The 23,743-nt window shown below is 45.3% G+C and overlaps 2 protein-coding genes across 2 annotated transcripts in view; one reads left to right on the top strand and one right to left on the bottom strand.

The window, feature by feature from the left end:
- The window catches only part of TMEM38A (transmembrane protein 38A), a 34,522-nt gene extending 18,922 nt beyond the window's left edge, over positions 1–15,600 (top strand). Inside the window, exons 2-6 of the mRNA XM_020908678.2 lie at positions 6,423–6,579; positions 6,802–6,986; positions 9,687–9,774; positions 13,100–13,217; positions 14,008–15,600. Of these exons, the coding sequence (XP_020764337.2) occupies positions 6,423–6,579; positions 6,802–6,986; positions 9,687–9,774; positions 13,100–13,217; positions 14,008–14,235 (776 nt within the window). The 3' untranslated portion in view covers positions 14,236–15,600. The remainder of the gene's footprint in view (positions 1–6,422; positions 6,580–6,801; positions 6,987–9,686; positions 9,775–13,099; positions 13,218–14,007) is intronic.
- On the bottom strand, positions 10,220–11,689 carry LOC110127157 (eukaryotic translation initiation factor 2 subunit 1). Its single transcript, XM_020877258.2, is given in 1 exon segment — positions 10,220–11,689. A coding segment is annotated over 1 exon segment (945 nt). The 5' UTR covers positions 11,591–11,689; the 3' UTR covers positions 10,220–10,645.
- Positions 15,601–23,743: the final 8,143 nt, after the last annotated feature.

Raw genomic sequence — 23,743 nt, 5'->3', positions numbered from 1 at the left:
TCAGATAGTTTTTGCATCCCTGGTTCATTTCATCCCTGTTTCATTATTGAATAGTATTCCATGGTACAGATATACCAGGGTTTGTTTATCCATTCACCCATTGAAGCCATTTAAGTTGTTGACAAATAAAAACTGCTATGAACATTTGTATGAATGACTATGGAGAAGGCAATGGCACCCCACTCCAGTTCTCTTGCCTGGAAAATCCCATGGACAGAAGAGCCTGGTAGGCTGCAGTCCATGGGGTTGCAAAAAGTCAGACACAACTGAGCGACTTCACTTTCACTTTTCACTTTCATGCATTGGAGAAGGAAATGGCAACCCACTCCAGTGTTCTTGCCGGGAGAATCCCAGGGACAGGGGAGCCTGGTGGGCTGCCGTCTATGGGGTCGCACAGAGTTGGACATGACTGAAGCGACTTAGCAGTAGCAGCAGCCATGTGAATACCAGATTCTCCTTTTTGAACAAAATCTAATGCCAAAGTCTGAGATGAAGCAGTAAATGAAATTGTACTCCATTTCAACTCCAGCATACCCACTTGATTTCTCCTTGGCTCCTGCAAACCCTCATAGTTTCCAGGAACACAGTTTGCAAACCATTGCTCTTGGGAGCCCAACCTCTCAGCCGTGGATGGAAGGTTTGGGGTTATCAGGGCTGCAGGATGTCAGGACATGGACCAGCTTATTCCCCTATCTCTGTGGTGCTCGACTACACTGCACAGAGGAATCACTCAAGAGCATTAAAAAATCCACAAGCCTAGCCACACCCCAGACCCACCAACTGAGACACTTGGCTGGGGCAGAGGGATCAGGTGTTTGTAAAGTCCCCAGGTAATCCTGATGTACATCAAGGTGGAAACTAATGCACTGAGCCATCTTCCTTAGGGGTGGGGTCCCTATTTCTATTTGCTAAGTAAGTCCATTGCTTCACATGTTCTTTCTTGGGTTGAATAAGAAGACTCAATTAGTATCACTTGTGTATGTGTGTATCTTCAGCTGTGGGCTTCAGCTGGTGGCTCAGTGGTAAAGAATCCACCTGCAATGCAGGAGACATGGGTTCGATCCCTAAGTCAGGAAGATCCCTTGGAGAAGGAAATGGCAACCCACTCCAGTATTCTTGCCTGGGAAATCCCACAGACAGAGGAGCCTGGTGGGCTTACGGTCCATGGGATCACAAGAAGAGTTGGAGGCGACTGAGTGACCAAACAACAAAGCAACAATTTTCAGTTACAGAAACTGAGAAATATAGTACATCTTTTCTTTGCTGGCCTTTTATTTTTTTTAAACAGTTTTATGGAGATATAATTCTTGTACCACCCAATATACCCATTTAAACCATTCCATTCACTGGTTTTGAGTATATTCACAGAACTATGTAACCATCACCTCTCAAAGAAACCCAGATCCTTGAGCTCTTACCTTCCCATCTCCCCTATCCCCTCTACCCCTAAGCAACCACTAAGCTACTTTCTCTTATTCAGTGTGAAAAAATTGTGTGAAGTACCAATAGAGTGGAGTCCACAGGGGAGTGGAAGTCCTCAGGAGTGACTGGCTTAGTAGAGCAAGGAAGCCTTCCTGGAGGAAGTGGCATGTGTGCTTGGACGGTTTTGCTTGTGTCTTTGTTCCTTCTATGTTGCTAACAGGGTTGCTCTCTCTCCCTCCCCACTCTGTCAGTATCATTCTGTATTCAAGGACTGCCTTATCTGGCTTTGCTCATTGCTCTTTCTGCACCCTTCCAACACATGGGCATGCCTGCACTGTCCGTCTTGGTACCAGTATCTCGTGACTTCCCTCTGACCTGATGACACTCTCCTAATGAGACAAGACTTGGAAGCAGGACATCAGATTGTCCTTTCAAATTTCTTCTGTACCTTCCTATCTGGGGCCAGTCAAAGCAAATAAACTTTCTCCATAAGAGCACAACTCAACAAAAGAAGTATAACCCATTTTTTTTTTTTTAATGCACAAAGAGGGTTCCCTTTTCTCCACACCCTCTCCAGCATTTATTGCTTGTAGACTTTTGGATAGCAGCCATCCTCACTGGTGTGTAATGGTACCTCATTGTGGTTTTGATTTGCATTTCTCTGATAATGAGGGATGTTGAGCATCTATATGCAAAACAGAAAAAGAGGCACAGATGTACAAAACAGACTTTTGGACTCTGTGGGAGAAGGCGAGGGTGGGATGTTTTGAGAGAACAGCATCGAAACATGTATATTATCTATGGTGAAACAGATCACCAGCCCAGGTTGAATGCATGAGACAAGTGCTCGGGCCTGGTGCACTGGGAAGACCCAGAGGGATCGGGTGGAGAGGGAGGTGGGAGGGGGGATCGGGATGGGGAATACATGTAACTCCATGGCTGATTCATGTCAATGTATGACAAAACCCACTACAATATTGTAAAGTAATTAGCCTCCAACTAATAAAAATAAATGAAAAAATAAAATAAAATAAATAAAAAAGAAAAACAAAAATAAATAAATAAATAAAAATAAAAAATGCACAAAGGACTTAAATAAACATTTCTGCAAAGACCCAATAAGGACCTTCCCTGGTGGTCCAGTGGCTAAGACTCTGTTCTCCCAATGCAGGGGGTCTAGATTCAATCCCTGGAAAGGGAGCTAGATCCACATGCTGCAACTAAGACCCAGTACAGCCAAATAAATAAGTTTAAATATTTAAAACAATGGTGGTTCAGAGGAAAGAAAAAGACAAATAAGCATTTGAAAAAAGTACTCAGTATCACCAGTCATTCAGTTCAGTTCAGTTCAGTCTCTCAGTCACGTCTGACTCTTTGCAACCCCATGAATCATAGCATGCCAGGCCTCCCTGTCCATCACCAGCTCCTGGAGTTCACCCAAACTCATGTCCATCAAGTCGGTGATGCCATCCAGCCATCTCATCCTCTGTCGTCCCTTTCTCCTCCTGCCCCCAATCCCTCCCAGCATCAGGGTCTTTTCCAATGAGTCAACTCTTCACATGAGGTGGCCAAAGTATTGGAGTTTCAGCTTCAGCGTCAGTCCTTCTAATGAACACCCAGGACTGATCTCCTTTAGGATGGACTGGTTGGATCTCCTTGCAGTCCAAGGGACTCTCAAGAGTCTTCTCCAACACCACAGTTCAAAAGCATCAATTTTTCAGCTCTCAGCTTTCTTCACAGTCTAACCCTCACATCCATACATGACCACTGGAAAAACCATAGCCTTGACTAGACAGACCTTTGTTGGCAAAGTAATGTCTCTGCTTTTTAATATGCTATCTAGGTTGGTCATCACTTTCCTTCCAAGGAGTAAGCGTCTTTTAATTTCATGGCTGCAGTCACCATCTGCAGTGATTTTGGAGCCCAAAAAAATAAAGTCTGACACTGTTTCCACTGTCTCCCCATATTTCCCATGAAGTGATGGAACCAGATGCCATGATCTTAGTTTTCTGAATGTTGAGCTTTAAGCCAACTTTTTCACTCTCCTCCTTCACTTTCATCAAGAGACTTTTTAGTTCCTCTTCACTTTCTGCCATAAGGGTGGTGTCATCTGCATATCTGAGGTTATTGATATTTCTCCCGGCAACCTTGATTCCAGCTTGTGCTTCTTCCAGCCCAGCGTTTCTCATGATGTACTCTGCATATAAGTTAAATAAGCAGGGTGACAATATACAGTCTTGACGTATTCTTTTTCCTATTTGGAACCAGTCTGTTGTTCCATGTCTAGTTCTAACTGTTGCTTCCTGACCTGCATATACAAATAGCTGAGAAAAGAAGAGAAGCGCAAAGCAAAGGAGAAAGGGAAAGATATTCCCATTTGAATGCAGAGTTCCGAATAGCAAAGGCAAGATAAGAAAGACTTCCTCAGCGATCAATTGAAAGAAATAGAGGAAAACAACAGAATGGGAAAGACTAGAGATCTCTTCAAGAAAATTAGAGATAACAAGGGAACATTTCATGCAAAGATGAGTTCGATAAAGGACAGAAATGGTATGGACCTAACAGAGGCAGAAAATATTAAGAAGAGGTGGCAAGAATACACAGAAGAACTGTACAAAAAAGGTCTTCATGACCCAGATAATCACGATGGTGTGATCACTCACCAGACATCCTGGAATGTGAAGTCAAGTGGGCCTTAGAAAGTATCACTACGAACAAAGCTAGTGGAGGTGATGGAATTCCAGTTGAGTTATTTCAAATCCTGAAAGATAATACTGTGAAAGTGCACTCAATATGCCAGCAAATTTAGAAAACTCAGCAGTGACCACAGGACTGGAAAAGATCAGTTTTCATTCCAATCCCAAAGAAAGGCAATCCCAAAGAATGCTCAAACTACTGCACAATTGCACTCATCTTACACGCTAGTAAAGTAATGCTCAAAATTCTCCAAGCCAGGTTTCAACAGTACGTAAACCGTGAGCTTCCAGATGTTCAAGCTGGTTTTAGAAAAGGCAGAGGAACCAGAGATCAAATTGCCAACATCCGCTGGATCATCGAAAAAGCAAGAGAGTCCCAGAAAAACATCTATTTCTGCTTTATTGATTATGCCAAAGCCTTTGACTGTGTAGATCACAATAAACTGTGGAAAATTCTGAAAGAGATGGGCATACCAGACCACCAGTCATTAGGAAAATGCAAATCAAAACCACAATGAGATACCACCTCACACCCATCAGGATAGCTAGTCCTAAAAAACAAAACAGTAAGTGTTACTGAGGAGGTGGAGAAGTTGGAACCCTTGTGCATTGCTGGTGGGAATGTAAAATGGCATGGTTGCTGTGGAGAAAAGTGGGAAAGTTTCTCAAAAAGTTAAAAATGAAATTAACTTTTGATCTGGCAAATCCACATCTGGAATTGTACCTCAAAGAACTGAAAGCAGGAACTCACAGATATTTGTATGCTCTTGTTCTTAGCTGCCATATTCATAATAGCTAAAGGATGTAAGCAACCCAAATGTCCACTGACAGATGAATGGTTATGCAGAATGTGGTAGACACATTCAATGAAATATTATTCATCCTTAAAAAGGAAGAAAAATCTGACACATCCTATGACATGGATGACCCTTGAGGATTTTATGCAAAATGAAAGGATCCAGTCACAAAAATGGCAGATGCTGTATGATTCCACTTACTTGAGATCTCTAGAATAGTCAAGTTCAGAGAGATGGAAAGAAGAGTGGTGGGCGTCAGGGGCTGGGATGAAGCGAGAATGGGGAGTTAATGTTTGATGGGCCAGAGTTTCAGTTTTGTGAGGTGAAAACGCTATAAATATGAATGATGGGGATGGTTGTGCAATAACATAGGTGTGCTTAATGGTACTGAACCATACCCTTAAAATGGTTAAAATGGCACATTTTATGTATATTTTACTGCACCCACTTTTTTTTTTTCTTTTAAATAAGGAAAGACCAAAGGTACAGGTGTAGGCTTATGGGGATCTTGGCATCCGCCCAAGGCAGGAGTAGCTGCATCAGACGTTCTCAGCTGCATGTTGCCCTCTTCAAGCTTTAGTCTCCTCATAATTCCCTGGTGGTCCAATGGTTAAGATTGCATGCTTCTACTGCAGGGGGCATGGGTTCAATCCCTGTTCAGGGAATTAAGATCTCATGAGCCAAGAGGCATGGCCAAGCAAAACAAAACAAGTTTCGGTCTCCTTGGGCAGGATAATAAGAGTGATCACTTGGCTGCACTCATCAATGAGGATTTAATGAGTCCTTCCTATAAACACTAAAACCCAGTGTCTCAGAGGGCTTTCTTGATAGCTCAGCGGTAAAGAATCTGCCTGAGATGCAGGAGGCCTGGGTTTGATCCCTGGGTCAGAAAGATCCCTTGTTGAAGAAAATGGCAGCCCACTCCAGTATTCTTGACTGGATAACCCCGTGGACAAAGGAGCCTGATGAGCTACAGTTTGTGGGATCACAAGAGTCAGACACAACATCATCACCTCTGATCCAGGAATGCTTGCTAAATATGAAAGCGAAAGTGAAGGTCACTCAGTCGTGTCCGACTCTTTGCAACCCTATGGGCTTTAGAGTCTATGGAATTCTCCAGGCCAGAACACTGGAGTGGGTAGCCTTTCCCTTCTCCAGGGGATCTTCCCAACCCAGGGATCAAACCCAGGTCTCCGGCATTGTACGTGGATTCTTTACCAACTGAGCTATAAGGGAAGACCTGCTAAATATGATTTGTCTTAATTATCATCCTCTCTGAGCTCAGAGGAAAGAGCCCCAACCTGGTTCTGCCTTCTCTCTGTGTGATCTCAGACACGTGTACAGTCTCTCTGAGCCTTGGTTCTTCCTCTGTAAATGGATGAACTGCAGGGCTTTGGGCGGACAGTCTGGGAAGGTGGCTGAATTAGGATGAGCTGGTCAGAGGGCATGATGGTGAAGCATGCCCTCAGCGCCTTGGTGATGGTGGGGACACCCACATGCCCCTTAGGAGCAGTTGAGCTGTCCCGGCACCACCCCATGGCGTCCTGGCTGTGTGCCATGCTGCATTGCTTTGGGAGTTACATCCTGGCTGATCTGCTCCTTGGGGAGCCCGTGATCGACTACTTCAGCAACAACTCCAGCATCCTGCTGGCCTCAGCGGTCTGGTGAGCATCATGGTCTGGCGGGATGTGGGAGAGCAGAGCTGGCGGGCAGGGCGATCCCACCACCTGGGAGGTGGGAGGAACTAGGACCCGCCAGCCAAACCTCCGCACTTAGCCCTGACTCACCACCCTCTCCGCCCAGCTGTCCTGAGTCTGGACACAAGCTCGTCTCCGAGGGCCCCCAGGGTCTGTCTCCCCCTGATGCTTGGCATTCTCTCCCCAAAGGTACTTGATTTTCTTCTGCCCGCTGGACCTCTTTTACAAGTGTGTATGCTTCCTGCCGGTGAAGCTCGTCTTTGTGGCCATGAAGGAGGTGGTGCGAGTTCGCAAGATCGCCGTGGGCATCCATCACGCTCATCACCACTACCACCATGGGTGGTTCATCATGATCGCCACCGGGTGGGTCAAAGGTAAGCAGGACCGTGACCAGGACAAAGGGAGGTCACCCCACTTGAGAGCTGATTCCCAGTGGCCGTTATCAGCTATCTGCGCCAATCGCATATGGGAGCTAAGACTCCATATGCCTTGGGGCCAAAAAACCAGAACTTAAACAATAGAAGCAATATTGTGACAAATTCAGAAGAGATTTTTTTTTTAAAAAGTAAATGGAAACAAGGATGGCTAATGCCTCTGGAGAAAGATTTCTCAACTGCGGCCCTACTCACATGCGGGGCTGGACCTTTCTCTGTGTGGAGGCTGTCCTGTGCGTTGTAGGGAGTTGAGCACATCCCTGGCCTCCACCCACGAAGATGCCCATAGCACCTGCCTCCAGTGCAACAACCAGAAATGTCCCCAGGCATTGTCAAGGGCCTCACAGAGAGGAAATCATACCCCTGTTAAGCTTGGTGGACTATGGCCCTTTTGTCAGCCCAGTAAAGCCTACAGACCTTTTTATGTTTTCTTAAGTGCATGACATAAAATATATAGGAGAATAAAGGAAACCTATTATTTTAAAGTAGTTATAAGGTGTTCAAAAATAGGCTTTAGTAGTTTTATGTCTATTTGTTATTGCTGTTTGTTGTTTACACTCAGTCATGTATGACCCTTTTCTGATCCCATGGACCATAACCCACCAGGTTCCTCTGTCCATGGGATTCCCCAGGCAAGAATACTGGGATGGTTTGCCATTTCATTCTCCAGGGGACCTTCCCAATCTAGGGATCAAACTTGTGTGTCCTGCATTGGCTGGTGGATTCTTTACCACTGAGCCACATGGGAAGCCTTTTATGCATATTTACTAGTGATTAAATAGCAGACCTTCCACTGACTTCTAATAAGTCTCATGCTCTTGAAGCAGTGTTGAGCACAAATGGTATTTGAAACCATCTACAACAATGAGAATGTGAAAAGAAAAAAATCCATGAGTTCTGCTGATGACAGTCATAGACTTGCAAATCCTGCCAAGGTAATTGCCTCCCTTCATGATAAATGGAAAGGCTGTGTTTCAGTGAAGGATGTGAAAATGAAAATGTAATTCTGTTTCCTCTCTGGGTTCATAGACTCTAGGTTAAGATCCCCAATCCAGGGTAAGTTTTGGGTTGAATTCATTGTGCATCTTACTTGACTCTTCTTTAGCAGAAAGTTAGCATCATCCCTTTCTACTGAGGAAGGAAATGAAATTACTTGCCCAAGGTCATGTGGCTACAGGGGCACAGATGGGGTTTGACACCAGGTCCTCTGAATTCAACATTCACATTTGTAACTATTTTGAGGCCCTCCTTTTCCCCCTCCTCTATCTATGCTAACAGGCAGACCAAGATAAACATTAAGACTAAAAAAAGAAAGTTACTAAAATTACATAGGGACAGTTTATAATGGTGGATCAATCCACTAAGACGATATAACCATTTTAAACATCAGTTCAGCTCAGTTCAGTCACTCAGTCATGTCCGACTCTTTGTGACCCCATGAATCGCAGCACGCCAGACCTCCCTGTCCATCACCAGCTCCCGGAGTCTACTCAAACTCATGTCCATTGAGTCGGTGATGCCATCCAACCATCTCATCCTCTGTCGTCCCCTTCTCCTCCTGCCCCTAATCCCTCCCGGCATCAGGGTCTTTTCCAATGAGTCAACTCTTTGCATGAGGTAGCCAAATTATTGGAGTTTCAGTTTCAGCATCAGTCCCATATGCACCTAAAAACAGAGCACCAAAATACATAAAGAGAAAACTGAGGGAAGTTAAAGGAGAAATAGACAGTTCAACAGTAATAGTTGCAGAGGTGGGCCAGGGAGTGACAAGAAGGCAGGGAAAGAAGGCTTGAGCAGGTGCTAAATACCACTAAGCTCTATATTCCTGTTTCCTGCCCACCAAAGTGGGTACTCCCAAATGCCCAGGAGTACCCTCCAGCGAACCAGGGTCCTAAGGCACATCTGATGCTGAGGGCTGGATCACGCTCTGGTGGGGGCTGTCCTGTCTGTTAGAGGATGTTGAGCAGCATCCCTGGCTTCAACTGACAAGTTGCCAGTAGCAGCTCCCTCCCCGGTGGTGAGATAAAAAATGTCTACAAATATTGCCAAATGCCTCTCTGGGGCAAAGACACCCCAGAAGCAAACTCAGCAGGCACAACCACACCTTCAATGAGTGTCTAAGCCTCTTTAGCCAATACATTTGGAGTAAATGGGAAGATTCTTCTAGAAATTCAATCAAAAATCTTGATATGGGTCTCCTTATTGTCTCTCTAGGAAGTCTGTACTAAAGAGAAAATTCCCCAGGGTTACAACATGCCTTCCAGAGGGCAAGTAGCTCAAGAAAGGTTGAAAGCTCAGAACCCAAGGGGAGAGAGAGGCTGGGGGTGGGAAGCCCTCTGGAAGCCTCTTGTACAGTTCAAGATCCTGGATTGAAAACATGAGGGCAGACAATCTAGATTTGATCAAGACATATCTTGCAGGTGGGATATGACCCCCATTACTTCATGCTGGTTTTGCTCTGAATATGCCTTGTGATCCTTGGGAAGACTGTCCCTTCTTGGCCTCAGTTTCCCCACCTGCAACACCTTAGGCTCAACATTTCTCTGGAGAAGACTCCAGCAACTTCTTGCTTGGGAATTCAGCCAAGAAGAATGGGAAGCTGGGGGTGGCAGGCTTGTTCAGAAGTACCCTGTCCCATAGGCTCTGGTGTCACTCTCATGTCCAACCTTGAGCAGCTGCTCCGAGGGGTCTGGAAGCCAGAAACCAACGAGATTCTGCACATGTCCTTGTGAGTATCCCATCCTCCCCACCCCCTGGGCCTGACCCTGGGTTGGATACTCTGGTAACTGAGAAGCCTTGGTCCCCTGATTCTCCTTCCAGAAGCTTCCAGAGGCCAAGGCTAGGGGACCTCAGAGGCGGAGCCTTGACACTACTGAGGGGTTAGGCAGGGCTTCAGGGAGATAAGACACTCCTTCGTCACCAATGAAATGGGTTTTGAATATTGAGTAGGAGTTTTCTGGCAAAGGAGACTCTGGACGGAGGCCAGTGCATCTGCCAACTATCAAGTCAGAAAATATTCTGCCTGGTTCATCAGGGCCAGGGTACAGATTTTGGGTGGGAAGTGAGGGTGTGGTGGGGAGTGTGGCTGGGGTTAGGTGTAAAACAAAGGTTGAGACCATATGGTCATATACAGGACTCAACCCAGGACCCCATGAGGCATTTAGTCTAATACATTTTTTTTTAATATCCCAGAAATTTATTTAATGTTTGCTTGATACATTTTATATAGAAAGGTTGGAACTATTTGCTTTGGGTGCCTCTGATAAATCTCATGGAGGCACTAAACTACAAAGGGGTGCCAATCTGGAGATATCAGAAATGGAAATCATAAGCCCAATTTATGTTCCGTCTTGAAGATCTGTCTCTAGTGAAATCAGGCCACTCTCTTAAAATACGCTCAAGGTGTTGGAGCTACTGTGTGTAAACAGCTAACATTTAGGAGGGCATTTTCATGTTTTGGTCTGTTGGAACATTTAAATACTTAGAAATAAAAAATATTCAGCTTTGAAGTTTTCAATACTGGAAAACTTTTAAGTCTAGGGTTTACAGCCAGGAAGGCTGCTTTGGGTTCCTTAAACTGGACTCTGTTTCCCACAAAGTTAATCTTCAGCTTTGGCTTCCATTTCTTCCACATCATCATCTCCATCCACTTCTGCATTTTCTCTCTCAAGCCTCTCCAGCTGCCTTGGAAGTTCAGTCTCATCTGTATCTGTGACCACTTTGGGCTCCATTTGAACACTGAAGACTCCCCTCTTTTCCTCAATTTTTTCTTTTGTAACAGCCATAGCTTGATTGAGGACAGAGAGGCCTTCTGTTCTCTCCAGGGTGGTTGTAGTCATTACATACCGAGGAGGAGCTATCAGATTAATCCTGATGGGCGTGGTTTCTGTAGAAGAATTCAAACTCCCTCTCAGAGCTTCTTTTACAGCATCGATGCCTTCAAAACCTTAACAAGCCACTTCAATATCTGCTCGAATTTTGACAGCCTGTGGGGTCAAACACCTATTAATATTGTTAATGAGTACTTCCCGTTCATCTTCATTCAAATCTAAGCTATCCAAAATAGATGGATCTGAGACTGCATGCTTAAATGCATCATAGGCATCATATCTGGGTCTCTTGTACTTGTCATCGAAGACCGAGGCAGTCCTCTGTAACAGGCTTTCCAGTTGCTCATCCTTGGTGTATTCTAAGACTTCAGCAACATGACGAAGAATGCTGTAAACAGTTTTGGATTTGGTAAATTTATCTTCACATTTGATTGCTTCCTCTGGTGAAACTCTTCTTTTTGACAAATCAATATATCCTTTTTCTTTGTCCACTCTAATAACAACCACACATTCATTCCTGCCAATTCAGATGAGTTTGTTTATAGAACGGATACGCCTTCTCGACAGCTCACTCAGAAGAATCATGCCTTCGATGTTGTATTCCAGCAAGCTGACATAAGCGCCCATTTCAGCAATGGACCTTACATTCACCATCACTACATCTTCCACCTCAGGAAATTTGTGTTGATAAAATCTACAACTTAGACCCGGCATTCTGAGGTATGTATGTGAAGCCCACACCAGGGTCCCACGCCACGCTCTTCAGTCGGAGAGATCAGACTCAATCAGCCCTCAGCAGCCACCAACTCTCCTCAGCGTCAGTCTAATACATTTTTAAAAGACCTGAAAGGATCAGGCTAGTTGAATTTTCTTCCATAAAGCTATTGCCATTAAAATATGGCAACATTAAAAGACTCACCTATATGCCAATGATGCTTTTGAACTGTGGTGCTAGAGAACACTCTTGAGAATCCCTTGGACTTCAGGGAGATCAAACCAGTCCTAAATCAGAAAGGAAATCAACCCTGAATATTCACTGGAAGGACTGATGTTGAAGCTGAAGCTCCAATACTTTGGCCACCTGATGTGAAAAGCTGACTCACTGGAAAGACCCTGATGCTGGGAAAGATTGAAGGCAGGAGGAGAAGGGGATGACAGAGGATGAGATGGTTGGATGGCATCACTGACTCAATGGACATGAGTTTGAGCAAACTCCGGGAGATAGTGAAGCGCAGAGGAGCCTGGCATGCTGCAGCAGTCCATGGGAATGCAAAGGGTCGGACACAGTTTAGCAACTGAACATCAACAACATGTGCCAGTGAAAACAACCTCCCATGTCATATGTTGCAAAACATGGCATTGTCTCATTTTATCCTCATGAGAGGTGTGTTCACACACTTAGCTCATGGGCAAGTCAGAATACTGGAAGCCTATTCTTCAAAGAAGAAAAGGAAAATCAATAGTAATTGTGTGTCATATTCCCACATTCCAGGGGAGTGCATTGTTCAGGAGTCCCCAAGACCACTCTCAGGTGCAATGATTTGCTAGGAGGAGGCATAGAACTTGGTCAAGCTGTTATACTTAGGGTTATAGTTTATTAGAGTAAAAGGGAACAGATTAAAACTGGCACAGGCAAAAGGCACAGGGATAGCATCCAGGGAGAGACCAGGTGCAAGCTTCCAATCGTCCCCTCTCCGAGGAGCTGTGTGAACAGCACCTATTGCTCCCAGTATCCATGTGTGACTGTATGTATTTAAGATTGGCACCAGTAGTGTTCCCCCAAGCCCTGGTGTTCAGGGGTTTTCCTGGAGCTTGGTCACATGGACCTAACTGACATCCTGGATGGCCAACCTCAGTCTCCAGTCCCTCCAGAGGTTCAGCTGATACCATGCGGCCCTAGACCCCACCCGAAATCACATCGTTATCATCTGCTGTGACCCAGAGTCCCCAGGTGAACAAAGACATTCCTATCAGGCAGAACTTTGTGGGTACCTCTCAGGAGCAGGCCAGAGGAGAGAGCTCTCTTTGCACCAAGTTAACTCTTTACTGCACAGGGAGGTACCGTCTCGTCCATGTCACATGGGCATCTTCCCTCCGTGCACCCCGGAGAAGCTGGGGTGGGAGCTGGGCACAGCAGGGGTGGGTGGAGAAGGGGCTCTGGGCCAGAGGAACAAAGCCCTGAGCCATCTAGGCCCTCCGGATAACCAGAGCCACCCCATCCAGCCCCACCAAGGCCAGCCTGTATGGAGCCATCCTCTTCACCCTTCAGCAGACCCGCTGGCTCCCAGTGTCCAAAGCCAGCCTCATCTTCATCTTCACCATGTTCATGGTATCGTGTAAGGTAAGTCCTCCCATCCTGGCTAATGCTGACCCGTGCTTCCTGGGCTGAGGATGGGAAACTTGGGCTGATAGCCTTGGGGTGTCTGGGGAAAGGACAGCCCTAAGGTCGAGGTGGTTGGGGGTGGGGAGGAGCTTGTCAGTAGCTTCATGCCTGAGAGGCGGGTGTGAGAAGATCAGTGTACAGCAGGAGGGGGTGAGAGCGAGCAGAATAAGGTCTTCCAGGCAGAGGACCCCATAAGGCCAAGATGGAAGCGGGAGAGTATGGAGTCTGTTTGGAGTATGGGGGCTCTGTGCCTTGGACATGCAGAGCGGGCTGGATTAGGAATGGTGCTGGTCTAACCCTCAGGCCTTGAGTTGGAGTCACTTCCTACTCAGGAAACGTCTTTCGGGGCCATACACCATTCCCTGCCCCGTGGAGCTGGGGAACTTCATTGCTGGCTCCCTAGGAGGGGACCACACTGAATAGAGGAAGGGAGTGAGTGACCCCAGACCAAGCATAGCTCCTCTCTGAGCCCAGGTGTGCGCGTGGTGGGTGGGAATATTCCCGGGGAAAAGGTGACCAGGTGTTTCGGTGTGGCTGGGATTTTAAGCACCTAAATCTTTGCATCCTGGAAAAGGCAGGATAGTCGATCACCTTCCTGGGGGTGCATGCCACCAGAAATCTGAATCTAGGCTCCCTCTGCCCTTGACTTTCTGATCTTCTCTCTCTGTCCCCCCACCCCAATCTGCTTCTGCCTCCTCCCCCTGCTGGCTCTCTCGCTGTCTCCCGCCCCTCTGTCATCCCACCTCAGGTGTTCCTGACGGCCACCCACTCCCACAGTTCCCCCTTTGATGTCCTGGAAGCCTATGTCTGCCCTGTGCTGTTTGGGTCGGCCTCAGGGGGCGACCATCACCATAACAACCACGGTGGATCCCAGGGTGGCAGCGGGCCTGGCTCCCCACACTCACCCCTGCCCACCAAGTCCAAGGAGGAGCTGAGTGAGAGCTCCAGGAAGAAGAAGACCAAGAAGGCGGATTAGGGGGCAACCCAGGCGTCTTCAGGGCACCAGGGAGAAGACCCAGACCCAGGACCTGGGCTCAGTTCTCCCCTCTTCAGGCCTTTGCTTTCCTGTCTGCAAACTGGGGCCATCAGCCCACCCTCTGGGCCTGGTGTGGGGGGTTAAGTGAGTTATGGGGGGGTGAAGGGCATTTGTAAGAATGGGAGTCCCTTTCTCCTTCTGCCAGGTCCCCATAGACTTACAGCTTTGGGGGAGCAGTCCACAGAATCCCAGCAATAGCTCCAACCGGTAACCCTGGCAGTTATGTTCTTGGTCCTGTTATTCCCTCTCTAAAATGACACCTTGACTCTGGAAGAATTTCAAGCCATGTTGAGGCTCATCCATTTGATGGATGTTTACTGTCTGCTGTAAGGTAGCTGCTGTGATTTCCACGTCTCTTCCTGTCAACTTCTCCTGGGCATCCCTGGGCAAGCTGCCACCTGCTCTGAGCCCTGCGTGCCCATCAGTATAGTGGCCCCTCACCCCATTCTGTATACAAGGGCTGATGTGAGGCTGGACCTGACAAACCAGCTTTGTAAGCTCAGAAGCACAATGCAGTCAGGAGGTGAGGCCTTGATGGAGGTTCATCGTGCTTAAAAAACAGTTTTGCACTTTAGATCTTTTGTGTTTGTGGCTTGGAGAACCCCACAAGTTACCTGGAACAGAGGAGGACTTCAGTAGCTGTGTCTAGGCCAGACTTGAGAGCGTGGAGGGGTAGGGGAGGCTTTTTCTGATCCTTGGCTTCAGGTTGCCCCCTAAACCAAAGAAATGCAGCTGGCCAGGAGGGGGTTCCAAGATCTGGCTCTAGTCCAGGGGCTTCAAGCACTCACTGTTGGACTCCAGAAGCTCCATGAGACCTCCCTCAGTGCTGGCATCCTCATTGCCGCTCGCTCAGTCATTCAACAAACACTTGCCTACTATGTGCCAAACCTTGTGCTGCTAATGAACAGGCTGGGAACTTGATTCAGGGTGAGCAAGGGGGATGGGAGCTGAGCGCCCCTCCTGGCCACCTTCACCTCAGCCTAGGTCACCAGGGTATTCGAGAGGGGTAGGTGGGTTGGGCATGGCCAGTCTCAGGTGGGATTTGGGCCCAGAATTGGCCAGCTTGGGACTGTTCTTTGCATGTGGGTGCTCAGGGCATGCTCAGGGCATCAGCCTGTGGCTGTGTCACATAGGCCTTGGGTTGTTGGGGTCCCAGGTTTTGCCCAATTACTGGGAAAGTGCCTTGATCTGGTGATGCCCGGGAGCTTGGTGGGTCCCGAGGCTGTAGGGCCCCCAAATTCCTCCTCTTGCATGTCTGTCGAGGCTCAGCGTGAAGGATCAGCAAATAAATTTGTTGTGAAAGAATCCTGATGGCTTGTTTGATTCATTCTTGCTCTTTTGGCCTCAGGGCACAATGGGAGTCTGTAAACTTAGAGACACATGGAATTTCTAGGAGAATGAAGCTCATGCTAGCCCTTAGTCACCAGGGGGAGATGGAGGCAGTGGGTGAAGTCTGTGGGGTTTTGGATTAGGTAGACTTGGGTTTAATCCTCACTGTGCCATTTGTAGTTCATCGGGCTTCCCCTTCTCTAAGCCTGTTTGCTGCTTGGGAAAAAGAGGATGATGACTATCACTACCCTTCAAAATAGGTTGGATGATTAATGGGATTAATGGTTGGGATTTGCAGCTAAGACTCTGTGCAAAACCCAGTTAATGAAAGTCAAGCCACAGACTAGGAAAAAATCTTTGAAAATCACACACCTGATAACAGGAGTGGTTCCTGAATATGTGAAGAATTCTTAAGCCTCACTAACAAGGAAGCCACTCAATTTTAAAAGGAGCAAAGGATTTGGGTGGACATTTTGCCATAAAGAATATACAGGATGGCATAGAGATAAACACATGAAAGATGCTCAACATCCTTGGCCATCAGGTAAATGGGTGGAAAGATACCACTTCACACCCCCTAGAGGACTAAAATTAGGGAGACGGACCACAGTAAGTGTTAGCAAGAATATGGAGCAACTGGAACTCTCATACATGGCAGGTGGGAATATAAAATGGTGCAATCACTTTGGAAGACACTTTGGCAGTTTCTTAAAAAGTAAAGTTAAGAAAGTTTGGCAGTTTCTTTAAAAATTACTGTTTAACCCAGACATTCCACTCTTAGGTATTTGTCCAACAGAAATTAAAATATGTGTCCACACAAAGACATGGACATGAATATTCATAGCAGCTTTTAAATAATAACCTCAAACTGGAAACAACGATCAAAGTTCCATCAAAAAGGTGAATGGGGACTTCCCTGGTGGTGCAGCGATTAAGACCCCATGCTTCTGATGCAGGGGGCTTGGGTGTGCTCCCTGATAGGGGGACTAAGATCTCACATGCCACACAGTGTGGCCAAAAAGAAAAAGAAACAAACTGAATGAATAGTGCTCAGTAATGAAAAGGAACAAACAATAACATGAATGAGCCTCAAATGCATTGTGATGGGGGAAGAAAAGCTGTACCAGAAAGTATGCATATGGGATGATTCCCTTCATAAAAAATTATAGAAAAGGCAAATTCATCTATAATAACATCTAGTCAGTGGGTGCTTGGGGAGAGAGAGAGAGATCAGGGTGGGGGTGGGAGGGATGGCAATGAAGTAGAAGAAAACTCCAGGTGATGGAGGTCTTAACTTTCCTGATTATGGTGATGGTTTCATGGAGCTATATACCAGTCATGTGTGTGTGCGTGCTAAGTTGCTACAGTTGTGTCTGACTCTTTGTGACCACATGGACTGTAGCCCGCCAGGCTCCTCTGTCCATGGGATTCTCTAGGCAGGAATACTAGAGTGGGTGACCATGCCCTTCTCCAGGGGATCTTCCCAACCCAGGGAACGAATCCCTTGGTCTCTTGAGTCTCCTGCATGGGCAGTCGGATTCTTTACCGCTGAGCCACCTGGGAAGGCCTACTGTGCAGTTAGCTATACATCAATTGCATTTCAATAAAGCTGGAAAACAAATAAGAAAAAAAAACTTGATAAAAAATAGGCAAAAGATTTGAACAGTTCACCAAAGAGAATAGATGTGACATTAGTGTCCTTAGAAAAGACGTTAGAACTCAGACATGCTCAGAGAAAAGGCCATGTGAGGCCATAGGAGAAGTTGGCCATCTACAGGGAATGGAGAGGGGTCTCAGAAGAAACCGATTGTGCTGCTGACACCTTGATGTCTAGCTGCCAGAACTGTCAGAAAATAAATTTGTGTTGTCACCCTATCTATAGGACTGATGCTGAAGCTCCAATACTTCAGTCACCTGATGCTAAGAGCCAACTCACTGGAAAACACCCTGAAGCTGGGAAAGATTGAAGGCAGGAGGAGAAGGGGACAATAGAGGATGAGATGGTTGGATGGCATCACTAACTCGATGGACATGAGTTTGAGCAAGTTCTGGGAGTTGGTGATGGACAGGGAAGCCTGGAGTGCTGCAGTCCATGGGGTCACAAAGAGTCTGACACGACTGAGCGACTGAACTGTGTTCAGTGTTCAGAACTGTGAAAAGTGTTCTGTTAAGTCAGCCCTAGCAAACGAATACAACACTGTTTAGAGTGAGTAAAATAAAAATAACTCAAAATGCCAGATGCTGGTAAGGATTTGGAGCCACTGGAATGCTCATGCACTGCTAGTGGAAGACGGTTAGAAGACAGTAGTTTCATACAAAAGTTAACATCCCTGACCATATGACACAGCAATCCCATTTCCAAGTAAAGCAAAAACTCAAGTTCACACAAGAAATATTTATAGTGGCTGGTTTTGGTAATCACCAAAACCTGGAAGTATCCCAAATGCCCTTCAGCTGGTGAGTGGGTGAACAGCATACAATGACTCCATTGTACAATGAAAAACTACTCAGCCAAGAAAAGGAATGGATTTTTGACACATGCAGCAATGTGGATGAATCACATATGCATTTGTTCACTGAAAGAAGTCAGACTCAGGGTACATCCTGTGTGCTCCCTTTTGTAGGATGTTATGTTGTTCAGTTGCTAAGTTGTGTCCGATTCTCTGTGACTCCATAGACTGTAGCCTGTCAGGCTCTCCTGTGCTTGGGATTTCCCAAGCAAGAATACTGGAGTGGGTAGCCATTTCCTTCTCCAGGGGGTCTTCCCAACCCAGGGATCGAACCTGTGACTCTTGTGTCTCCTGAATTGGCAGGCAGATTCTTTACCACTGAGTCCCCTGGGAAGCCCCCTGGGATGCTATAGGAAAGGCAAAAACATAGAGACAGAAAACAGATTGGTGAGTACCAGGTCTAGGAGTGGGAGGAGAGATTGTCATCAAAGGGACCAGGGGAATTTCAGGGGGAGAGGGGGGCAGAACTGTTCTGATTCTTGATCATGGTCAAAACTCACAGGACCTATGCTGAGAATTCTACTTAATCAAAAAGAAAAGGAAAACCAGAATAGGCTCTGAAGCTTCTCAGACCTGTTCGTATCCTGTCTTTTCACCTTCGAGGATGTGTGGCTTTGGGCATATGAACCCCCTTCTCAGACCCTCAGTTTCTTCCTAGGACTACCAGCGGGAGCCACTAAAGTTGGATCACAAAGCCAGCTCTGTAGAGTCCCCGGAGAGAGTCTGCTCTGGCTCACCTAGCACCTGCCGGCTGCTGGTAGTAAGCCAGCCCCCTGCAGTCCAGCATGAATGTTCTGGGATCTCATTTTATGAGAGAACAGATTGTTCCAAAATAGCCTCTAGGCCTATTTTGGGAAGGGGATGGGCAAGCCACCGCCTGGCTGGGGGATGATTGGCTGGGCAAGCTGACTCTGCCATCTGGGGTAGTGCGGGAACTCCGATGGCCGGCTCTCAAGTCCAGAATAATTTTAGCAGCAGGAGTCAGGCTCCATAGTTTCTTTGGTCTTGAGAGAAAAGTTCTTTTATTGCTATTACTATTACTCTGTGTGTGCTCAGTTGCTCAGTCAAGTCCAACTTTTTGCAACCCTTTGGACTGTAGCCCGCCAGGCTCCTCTGTCCTTGGGGATTCTCCAGGCAAGAATATTGGAGTGGGTTGTCTTTCCTGCTCCAGGGGCTCTTCCCAACCCAAGCATCAAACCCACGGCTCCTGTCTCCTGCACTGGCAGGCAGGTTCTTTACCACTAGTGCCACCTGGGAAGACTCCATCACTATTATCATTATTATCATATTATCAAATTAATATAAAATCCACAACATGGTATTATTATTATTGTAAAATGCACAACATGGTATTATTGTAAATACACAACATAGTTTTATTAATATTGTAAAATACACATTTTTTAAATTATTGCTGTAAAATACACAGCATGTTATTGTTATTATTACTGTAAAATGCACAACATGGTATTATCATTATTGTAAAATACACAACATGAAATTTGCTATCTTAACCTTTTTTTGATTTCCTTTAGGATTGACTGGTTTGATCTCCTTGTAGTCCAAGGGATTCTCAAGAATGCTCTCCAGTGCCACAGTTTGAAAGCATGAATTTCTCAGCGCTCAGCCTTCTTTATGGTCCAATTCTCACATCCGTACATGAATACTGGAAAAAAATTATAGCTTTGAGTAATATGGAAAGTAAAACTTTGTAATACGTAAAGTAACTACTTATTACTTAGTAATAAGTAAAGAAGCTTTGCTTGTCAGCATAGTGATGTTTCTTTGAGACCTTGCTTTCCATTAAGAGGAAGATTGTTGTCGCGAAAACAATGGGGTGGATGCGGAGCCACTGGGTACCAGAGTCCAGTTCTACAAAGAAAGAGAACAGTGGCCACATTCCAAGGGCTTTATTTCTTGGTACCACATCTTTTGGCTAGAAATGTACATGCCTTTTTTTGGGGGGGGTGGTGGTCTTTGCAGCAATCCAAGATGGGTGTATGAACTTCCTGGGGCTACTCTAACAAATTACCACAAACTTGGTCAGTTGGAACAACAAGAAATTATTGTCTCACAGTTCTGGAGGCCAGAAATCTGAAGTCTGGGCGTGCTGTTTCTGAAGGCTCAAGGGGAAGATGCTCTTTGCCTCTTTCAGCTTCTGTGGCTCCTTGGCTTGCCACCACCATCACTCATATCTCTATCTCCATTTTACCTGTTCTTTTCTCTGTCTCTTTCCCTTTCTTTTTTTAAGGACACTTCCCGATACAACAGTATCATCAAAGATCATTGATCATAGATCAGCATGAAGAGTATAATAACAATCAAAAAGCCGGAAATAGTACAAGAATTACCAAAATGTGACAGAGACATGAAGTGAGCAAATGCTGTTATTAAAGTGGTGCCGCTCAACTTGCTTGAAACAAGGTCTCCACAGGTCTTCAATTTGTTAAAAAAAAAAAAAACAACAAAAAACAAAATACTCAGTCACACACAGTACATTGTACTTTTCTCCAGTAGGGAGAAACCTGCAAAATCTTGTCTGTTAAACCATGAAGTGATACCTCTACCCACTCTTCACCTAAGAAAGGGAAAGAAGAATGAAAAGAATATTTATCAAGCAAACTACATTAGGTGTTTGCACCTCCAACAGATGTTAGGTGGCATGAACAGGGGTTCAATCTCAGAGAAACTTATTAAAAATGTGACCTGAGGCCAATGAATTTATCTCTTTTAAAAAAAATTGTTAGTTTTTTATTTAATGCTTAATTTTTTAAAATAATTTTTGGCTGCACTGGGTCTTCACTGCTTTGAGCAGTCTTTCTCTAGTTGTGGCAAGTGGGGGCTACTCTCTAGTTGCAGTGTGCGGGCTTCTCATTGCAGCTCCTCTTGTTGCACATGCTCTAGGACCCGAGGGCTTCAGTAGCTGCAGCTCACAGCCTCAGGAGTTGTGGCTCATGGGCTTAGTTGCTCCTTGGCATATGGGATCTTTCCAGACCAGGGATCAAACCTGTGTCCCCTGCATTGGCAGGTAGATTCTTATCCACTCTGCCACCAGAAGTGTCCCTCTTGAAATTCAAGCATCTTGCCTCTACAATGGGCTATATTAAGAATTAACTAAGGGGTGATGAGGCTGTGGTCTCATCCAGAGGCTTGACTGGGGAAGAACCTGCTTTCCAAGTTCACATGGTTGTTGGCAGAGTTTTGTTTCTTGTGGTCTGTTGAATTTAGGACCTCAGTTTTTTTACTGGCTGTTGGCAGGAAGTTGCCCTCAGTTTCCCAGCCACGGGAGCCTCTTCAATCCAGCAAAATTCATCAAAGCCAGCATCTTTCCTGTTAGCAAAGTGGAAGTTACAGTTTTTTTTTTTAATTGAGGTGAAATTCACATAATACAGTGGTTCGTTAGTTTTGACTAACCACTTTAAAGTGAGCAGCTCAGTGGCACTTAGTATAATCACAATGCTTTATACCCATCATTTCTATTTAGTCGTAATACATTTTCATCCCCCTAAAAGGAAACCTCATGCCCATTAGCAGTCATTCCACATACCTAATTCTGTAGCCCTAGGCAACCACCAATCTGCTTTCCATCTCCGTGGATTTACCTGTTTTATAAATGGAATCACACAATGTGTGCCCTTTTGTGTTTGGTCTCTTTCACTTAGGCTAAGTTTTTACAATGTTTTTAGCTTCATCCACATTGTAATGCAGATTGGAATTTTATTGCTCTTTATGGCTGAGTAATATTACACATATTGTTTATCTGTTCATCCATTGATGAACATTTGGATTGTTTCCACATTTTGCCTATTGTAGACAGTGCTGCTATAAAGATTAGTTTGAATACCTGTTTTCAGAATTTGGGTTATGTACCTTTGAGTGGAATTTCTGGGTCATAGATTTTTACAGTCTAATCTTGGAAGTGACATTTCATCACTTCTCATCCCCATTTTAAGTGTACCACTTGATCAGTTTTGAAAAATAATGCACTCACTAATTACTGCCATAATTAAGATATGGAACATTTTCAACATCTACAAAGTTTTCTTCAGTATTCTTTTGGATATATGCCAAGAAGTGGAAGTTCTGATGCATGTGTGGGCTCATGTCCAACTTTTTGCAACCCTATAGACTATATATAACCCACCAGGCACCTCTGTCCATCAAATTTTTCAGGAAAGAATACTGGAGTGGACTGCCATTTCCTACTCCAGGGGATCTTCCTTACCCAGGGATCGAATCTGTGTCTCTTGTGTCTCCTGAATTGGCAGGCGGATTCTTTAACACTGGGACACCAGGAAAGCACTCATATGAAAGTTCCAGATCGTATGGTAATTCTATATTTAAAAATTTGAGGAATCACATCCAATTACTTTTGTTGTATTATGTTCATCCAAAGAAAATTCCAAGAACCCTAGAATCAAGGGTGGGAATTATACAAAATCATGGGCACCAGGTGCAGTGGCCCACTGGGGTCCCTTTAGAAGCTATCCACTATTTCTCATAAGCAAATGCAAACCACAGTTACACCTAGAATCTTCTGCTAAGCACTTGAAACATGCCAAGTACATAAGCAGGTATTTTCTAAACAGTATGCTTTTTGAAGTGGCTTACATTCTAAGGGGAAAAAAATCAGGTTCAGTGACTAAGTGACTCGACATCAGTCACATAGACACGACGGTAGGGGCAGAATTGAAATCCACACCTATCTCATCTGAAGAGAGTGGCTTTGTCCTCTTCACAATTCTCAGTCCCTTTAGGGAAGCATGAAATACACACACAGAGGAGTTTGGCAGAGTCTCTGATGCTGAGCAAGTGCTTAGCCAAGATAAGGCTATTATCAACAGTTACCACTGACGTGGGTGGTTATAACTGTGTTTACTTTGCACTTTCTGATTGGTACCTGCCTGGAGCTATCTGGGAAAAGTCCCAGCTTAATTAGCTGAGGATACAAGCACCTAATTGAGCCCGCATAAGCCAGCTGAGAGGTAAAAGTGAAGGCACCAAGACAAGATGTTTGGCAGGCCTGAGAATGAGGTCTGAGAGTAAATGCTTTTCACCTGCTGTTAAGTGAAAATGTTGGACCAGGTCAAGGGTAGGTAAACTATGTCACAAGCCAAATTCCACACACTGCCTGTGTTTGTCAATAAAGTTTTATTGGCATAGAGCCATACTCATTTGTTTACACATTGTTATGGCACCTCTGGAGCTATAATAGCAGAGTGGAGTAATTTCAAAAGAGACCGCCCTGCACAGCTGAAAATATGGACTGTTTAGCCTTTTGAAGGAAAAGTTTGACAGCCCTCGACTGGATGATTTTTAAGACTCTAAATCCAAAACTCTGATAATTAATAGAAAAAATGAACAGTACAATTAACTAGGTAAAACCAAAGCAGGTTTTATCAAACTCTGTGGCACCCCACAAATGGGCATCTCAAGAATTGAGTATCCCTCAAGTATTCACATTTCCTCAGTAAAAATCTACCATAATTAGGTTGGGCTGCTGTAACAAATTATCACAGACTGGGGTCCTTAAGCAATGTTTATTTCTAACAATTCTGGAGGCTGGGAAGTCCAAGATCAGGTTGTCAGCAGATCCACTGTCTAGTGAG

The sequence above is a fragment of the Odocoileus virginianus genome, chromosome 3 (genome assembly GCF_023699985.2).
Source record: "Odocoileus virginianus isolate 20LAN1187 ecotype Illinois chromosome 3, Ovbor_1.2, whole genome shotgun sequence".
Lineage (NCBI taxonomy): Eukaryota > Metazoa > Chordata > Mammalia > Artiodactyla > Cervidae > Odocoileus > Odocoileus virginianus.
Note: the sequence above shows the minus strand (reverse complement) of the source record. Positions and strands in the feature narration are given on the sequence as shown.